Raw genomic sequence first — 6,910 nt, 5'->3', positions numbered from 1 at the left:
TGTGGAAATGTATGGGCACGGATGGGTAACAAACACAAGGGGCGTGGCTAGGGCCGTACACAGAGGAGGTGCTCACACCGACGTCCGCACCTGCATCCCCCACGGGCCCCTCCCGGGGGCCGAGTGCTATAAAAGGTGGTGAGCCGGAGGGCTCGAGGTCGAGTGTTAGCTTTCACCAGCGAAGAGTGAAGACCAGCTAGAATAGGCCCCGGAGCTCCCCTGGCTCGCTGTCCTTGTCAGGACCGACCAGGGCAAGCCGGTGGCATGGCCCCGAGAGCCCAGACTGACGTTCTTATAAGAGCCGGTCTGGAGACTCAGGGTGCCGGGATCCCAGCTTGACCAGGGATGGGATAGGTAGCCTCCCCTAGCTCCGTAGTGGAGGACTCGGGCGTAGGTTAGCGGGGTTAGACGTTGTGTCTCCCTGTTAGACGAGTGAAGGGGACGATACCCCTTCAAGTGTTGTGTGTACCCGTTACTGTACACGAGTTGGTATTAATAAATGTGTGCCTCCGACCCCATCGTCAAAGCCTCCTAAATACTTACTACACATGCTTAAGCTGTTAATTTATCCATTGCATGGGTGGACCTTATCCTTATCAATCATCCAAACATTTGCCCCCCCTGAGAGATTTTGCAGGAGCCGCCACTGCCCCTAAACACATCCCAGTTGATGATATCATTTCCCAGGTCGACGTAGCCCTTAAGGGTTTGGGACACATTTCTGCAGACGCAGCAAGATCGGAAATCGTGACTCGTCGAAGTATACCACTGGCTCATTATATGGTTGTATCAACATTATAATTCATCATGGGCACTCTCAGCCTTCAGTGGCCCTCTGAGTCTGCGGGTCTGGGGTGGAGGTGCTGTTTTGGGGGCATCCCCTCTTCGCCTGTGAGAGGGAGTTCAGGACGCACAGCCATCGATTCGAATTTGGCGTACGTCTCATGCAGATACTCTTCCTCTGCTCACACACGTACAGGCATACTGCAGACATCTGGAGTTTGTGGCCACGATGTATGTATGTGTTTACATGTGTAGTGAGTCCAACTGAGTCGCAGACGTTATCTTGGGAGCAACACTATTTATTCACATAACAGTACGCAACACAACACAACCTACGCTTAGGTCTCGAATGCCCATCTCACCACGCTATGGCAGAACTAGACACGGTTCGCTATCCCGGTCCGGACCACAAGCGGGTCCCGGACCGCGTGGCTAGAGGCTTCTTCTCCCCGACGTGGATCTTCCAACACCAACACACGAAGAACCCCGAGCTGCTCACGGAGCTCTCATTATGTGCTCCTGGCCCGGGGCTGGCTCCGCCCTCAGCCCCGCCCACCTTCCAGGCTTCTCGAGCTCCTTCTCGAATGCTTCCGAGAGCCCCTTGGCACCACGTGACTGCCCCTTGGCCCCCGTCCACCGGTGGCCCCCCTCCAGTATCGTTAGATCCTACAGATTGTATTCAATTATAGACCACGTGATACTATGTCTCAGCGAACACATGTGAGGCTTGTATAGCTTAACTTATTTTAGAAGGTTAAATAAACCACAATTAGAGTCTGAGACCAGGGTAAAATGGCAGTTGTCATTAAAGATGTGCACCACTAGATGTGCATTCTTAAATATGTAATTGTTATTACGATGAGTAAATAAATATCGAATCTGTGCTCCTCAGTTTTTTGGGGGAAAGTAAGCTCAAAACTCAATATATCACAATGCGAGATAACTTAAACCAAATAAAGAGCCACTCAATGATCACACTGGTACACCCTCGAGCATGACGTTGCGACTTCCTTCCCCACCCGCCCCCTTCCCCCTCCCGCATCTTCCCGTGCCTTGGAAGCGCTGGCCATACATCCTCCGACATCGGCGCTTGACCGCACCGCAGCATAGCAGTGCGGCGAGTGGTGCGCTAATGACGCCGGCCACACACGCCACCACAGCGTTGATGAAGCGCTGCGTGCTTGCGGCATGTGCCGCCTCATCGGTGGAGAACACCACGCACTGCTCACGTCGCGGCATGTGCTGCCACCTTCTACCAATGCCACTCCGTGTTACCACACAAGCCACGTACGGGACATACGGCTCCAGGCCTGGCACTGTGGCACGTGTGTGGTCAGGCGGCACGTGCAAGCGACGCATCTGTTGCTCGCCCAGGCGTGCGTACAAGATGCTGAACCCTGCAGACCCAGGAGCTCCCATCCGTCCTCGCCTTCCAGTTCCCCTCCCAGTTCCCCTTTCTTTGACAGTGCTGCCTCCCTCTTCATTTTCCGTCCTTCCTTCTCGCTCGCCGTCTGGATCTCGAGCTCTAATCTCCTCTGTAGGCCCAATGATGCCGTCAGCTCCGTGTGATCTTCTCATGTCCCCGTTCATGGGCCCCACGCGCCACGCCAGAACGACACTGTGATCTGTGTCCCCAAGCACGCGCACCGAATGTACCAGGATTCCTGGGCTTGAGGAGTCCTGTAAAGGTCGAGTTGAGGTCTGTATGCGTGAACATCATTAATGTGTAGTTTTGCATTTACAAATACAACGCTAGTTACTACATTCTCTTCAAATATAATTTTCCAGTTAAATATCACTTGACATAAAATCGCCACATTCGCAGTGGTGGCTTGTGGTCGCGGCTTTCAACCAGGCTGGTTGATATCCAGGGTTCAAATCAATGCAGCTGTAAACTGGGTTCTCTTGTGAAGCAAGTTGGTCGTCCGAGATTTGTCACAAATTACTGGACGAAAAACATTTCCATTATAGTTTTTTTAAGTTCTGTACAGCACCTCCGGGTGAGATATGCTTATTAAAATTATTATATATGCATTGTATCACCAATTATATAAGAACTCTGGAATTTGAGTCACGTCATGACTCACAACAGTCCCAAAAGAAAACAATACCACAGCCCCAAAATATCAATAACGAACCGACTGCAAACGCTGATCTGATTCTATGTTCAATTTGTGTAGAGTTTGGTTTTCTACATGTCATTAATCTGACATAGTAATTAATGTGAAATCAGAACTGGACTACATGAAACATTATCCCATTATATATATTAAGTAGCCTGTGGAGATTAGGCTGAAACAGGTCACCTGTTTCGTCGTGATATTTTTATTATTTTTCTATCTACGTGGCTTTACCGAAAGACCCAAATAATAGTTCACCTGTTAAAATGTATAACCTAATTGTAATGATGGGTGGCTAGATCTAAACATAGGACACCAAGCACGCTAATTTTATATTGTTAAAAGGGAATTAGACACTCAGCAAGTGTAAGGGAAGCCAAGAATATGAGGGCGTCAGGGTCGGGATCGAATCCACAACTCCCTGTATACCATTCTTAGTTTTTTTCGGTAAAGTCACGTATAAAGATAAAATAATAAATTAAATAATAGCATACGACGTTTCGATTGCAACACAAGCAATCATCATCAGGTATAAATGATATAGCAACAAAAAATCTAACCAGAAAACTATAGACAGACATATAAGCAGACAGATATCACCAAGATACATAGAGAGAGTAACACAGGCACAGAGAGGGAGATCGTCTCTGTGGCATGGCCTTAAATAAACAGAGGGGGGCGGAGGCAGAGAGAGGGAGGGGTTACAGAAAAAATTAACATGTCAATGAGTACGAAGAACGCGTAGTAAAGTACGTGACTTTACCGAAAAAACCAAAGAATAATTCCTGCAGTCACGAAAGCTCCAAAATTAAGATCCCTGTATACCAGGCAAGGTAGTTAACATATTCCGGCTTTGGTTAATTAATGTTTGGTTAATCAAGAATCTGTATTCAATGTATATGGGGACAGGCTGAATACATCCTCACCTGTATGTGGCCATCAAAGCCCTTTGCCCCAGCATCTCCCATTGCTGGGGATCTTGCCCCAGGTTGATCGCGCTGTGTACGATTATGTTGCCTTGGCTGAATTCCATTCTCTTTCTTCCCAGAGTTCTTTGTCTGGAATCCAAGGGGTAGCTGATTCGTGATGGAACGTGTTGTTGTTGTTGTATCACGCACCATCGTGTCTGTGGGGGAGCAAACGCTGTGATTTGATGCTTGACTACCACTGCGAGGCGAGCTACCACGGGCAACAGCCTCTGAAAGATATTAGAAGAAATTAGTTTTGAATCATTTCTTTATAACCGCTGTTTGTGTTTAGTTTGGTATCCTTCCCCGCAGCTCCGAGTAGCATGATTGGCTACACACGGTGCGAAAGTCCAACATACATACATAGGTGTTGATTTTATTGCCGGTGTATGCCATGTTATTGGCACTGACAATGTTGTTTCTGAAGGAATTATTGTTTAGGTTTACTTTTCTCATTTCACGACAATGGCCGTGGCCGTTGCTATTGCTTGTTGTGTTGGAAGTGTTATTTGGCAGTCCCTCGCTTAGTCACAGCGATGTTATTTTCAACTATATCATCTAATCCGATGCTATTCGACCTGGACATCGAATCACTTTCACGTCTCACATATTCACCATGATTGAAAACCGTGGAAGGCTTCTCAGCACTCGACTCTTTGAATTGTCTCTTGTAAAAAAACATCTATCGCTCACATTCTTCTCTTTGCACTCCGAACGTTCAATTATTCTGCCTAAGACATTGCTTAGTCTCTCGGCTCCAATGACTTTGTCTGCATAGTATAACATGGCTCCGTTTCTTCGCAGAAGTCTTTTCTGAAATTATATGCATGGCTGCGAGTGTGTTCATTTTGCTTCACGTGATTTGTAAATCTGTTCTCGTTGACAACTCGTGTCATTGAAATAACTTCCATGTGCCTATACTGATCAATATGCTCACATACTGAACCCCTGCAAGGTGGTTGAAAGCGTAACTGGGCCTAAGGCTGCATGGCAGGCAAATCATATAAGGAATGTGGAGCTACATGTTCAATTTCTTCAGTTGTCCTGGGGAAATTAAAACATTGGGCGATTTGTATGCATCTTCTTTCATATATAATACAATTCTAATGTTAAAAATAGAAACTCTTAAATTATTATAAATGTTATTTTAAAATATGTTATTTTAAATGCTGTATTACATTTTTATATAATTACATAGAATAATCCAAATAGTTCAGAGAATGGATGAAATCATATTTAAAACATTTTATGTTAGTGTTGTAAAGTTGCAATGTAAAACTGAAAATACTAGAGACCTTTCAGAGAATCAAGCTTCTATCTGGCTTCTATCTGGCTCGCTCAAAATGTCAACCAAATACAGTAATACCCCAGTTTACGTCGGGGATCCGTTCCTGAAAGGTGCAATGACAAATATCGAAACGACGTAAATCAAAGCGATGTTGGCACAGGAGCTAAACAAAGACAGCGGGTATGGTGAAGCTGTGTTAATGTTCAAATCTTACATTAAATTACAAAAAATACTGCTCCTCAACACTAGTGCACAGCAGTAAACTTTAACACAAATTATACAGAGTAAAATACCATTCTAAAAATCACCAAAATATTGTACGTAAATTATATACAATGTAGTCTACACTATATTTCATTATGCACGACGCAAGGTAGTTCCTGTACAGGTAGGTGGAGTGTAAGGCCGGGGTGACGGATACGAGAATGGACGGATGCTATTAGCAATGTAATTATGGGTTGAGGCAACATAAATCAGGGTAGTGGATTAATAAAGTGACGACGTATTTGCGAAACGACATAAAATGGGGAGACATAAACCGGAGTAGTAATGTAGTAGGGTTTTTATTTATTTTGGTTCTGCAAATCAGTTGAATGTGTATTGAAACAACCAAGCCGTTTACAAGGCCTGCCATCCATTGGTGCCCATCATATCTGCGACTGACCTTTCACACTCCAACACAGCGGCCATTTATAAAGTCTGCGAGTATCAAGCAATTCAAAGTCACTAAAATTTACTTGGATTCAATTATTAATCTCATTCTTTTCTGAAATGATAATCAATTTCGAAAATGATTATTTAAATATCGATAATTGATTAACAACTAGAGATGTGGTTCAAAAATGTATTGTGTGGCAGAGTTGTGGGCATTAAAGACATTACAATTGTATATCTGAGTTGGTGAAATACAAATTAGCCAGTTCAAAATACGTGACGTGCAAGAGAGACAAAGGTGTGACAACCTCATGGATTATGTTGTGACAACATGTGAGTGCACCTGTCCATGCCTCTTGCCCAGGAAGGGTCGCTGGAACAAAGTAGAATGGTAGCCTCCTCCTGGAAGCAGTCAGGACCACAAAGGAAGTGAAACAATTATTACAAGCTCTGTGCTCTGAATCTTGCTCTGTGAGGTTTCCTTTGTACATTTTTGAATCTTGCTTCACCTTATTTCAAATGGCCGACTAGGTATTTATTATTTAGCAAACCCTTCACCAAGCTACTTATGCCATGGCTTTACGGCCACTCGGAGCAAGTTGGCTCAGTTGTTGAATGGCCTGGCCCCTAGAGGCCTGCATTATGGCAGCCATACCTGGCCATCCAATGCCATGGGCATATGTGGTGCCACGGCCTTGGAGCAACTCTGCAAGCGCCACGACTCCCTCCTGCCCCCCACCCTGAGCACACACATGCAGTGCACACACGTAGTGTCCTGGTAGGGGGTCGCCTGGTGCAACGGGTTTTCATCCGATGGGTCCCTAGGAGGAAAGTCCCACGGTTTCCCAGTGTCATGAGATTGGCCGCCCCTCGCAGGACAGATGACATTGCGGTGCCCCTGAGTTGGCTTAAGATTCTATGGGCGCAAAAAGAAAAGGTTCACTGGAGCCGCAGTTAGTTATTCACGACATCGGGAGGGACTGAGGGTGGAATATTAAGCAAGAAGATCAGACCATGAGGTCACGAGAATTGCAGCGCCTCTGTCCCCCCCTCCCAACCCCCATACTGAACACACACTCGCAGGGTGTGTGTTCGCC

General features: G+C 45.8%; 1 protein-coding gene across 1 annotated transcript; it reads right to left on the bottom strand.

Annotated features, from left to right (window-relative positions):
- Positions 1 to 1,074: 1,074 nt before the first annotated feature.
- On the bottom strand, positions 1,075 to 6,908 carry LOC144721163 (uncharacterized). Its single transcript, XM_078598557.1, has 3 exons — positions 6,157 to 6,908; positions 3,830 to 4,029; positions 1,075 to 2,484 (listed from the first exon to the last, which is right to left on the bottom strand). Exons 1-3 carry the CDS (start codon positions 6,302 to 6,304, stop codon positions 1,756 to 1,758), a joined length of 1,077 nt encoding a protein of 358 aa, XP_078454683.1. The 5' UTR covers positions 6,305 to 6,908; the 3' UTR covers positions 1,075 to 1,755.
- Between the last annotated feature and the right edge of the window lie 2 nt (positions 6,909 to 6,910).

The sequence above is a fragment of the Lampetra planeri genome, chromosome 10 (assembly GCF_965212315.1).
Source record: "Lampetra planeri chromosome 10, kcLamPlan1.2.h2, whole genome shotgun sequence".
NCBI lineage: Eukaryota > Metazoa > Chordata > Hyperoartia > Petromyzontiformes > Petromyzontidae > Lampetra > Lampetra planeri.
Note: the sequence above shows the minus strand (reverse complement) of the source record. Positions and strands in the feature narration are given on the sequence as shown.

Coding starts and splice junctions, on each gene's coding strand:
- LOC144721163 (XM_078598557.1), bottom strand. CDS start 6,304: ATGTACAAAGGAAACCTCACAGAGCAAGATTCAGAGCACAGAGCTTGT. Junction 4,030..6,156: donor TGGGCAAGAGGCATGGACAG/GTGCACTCACAT, acceptor GCTCCCCCACAG/ACACGATGGTGCGTGATACA. Junction 2,485..3,829: donor GCTTTGATGGCCACATACAG/GTGAGGATGTAT, acceptor TCACGCATACAG/ACCTCAACTCGACCTTTACA.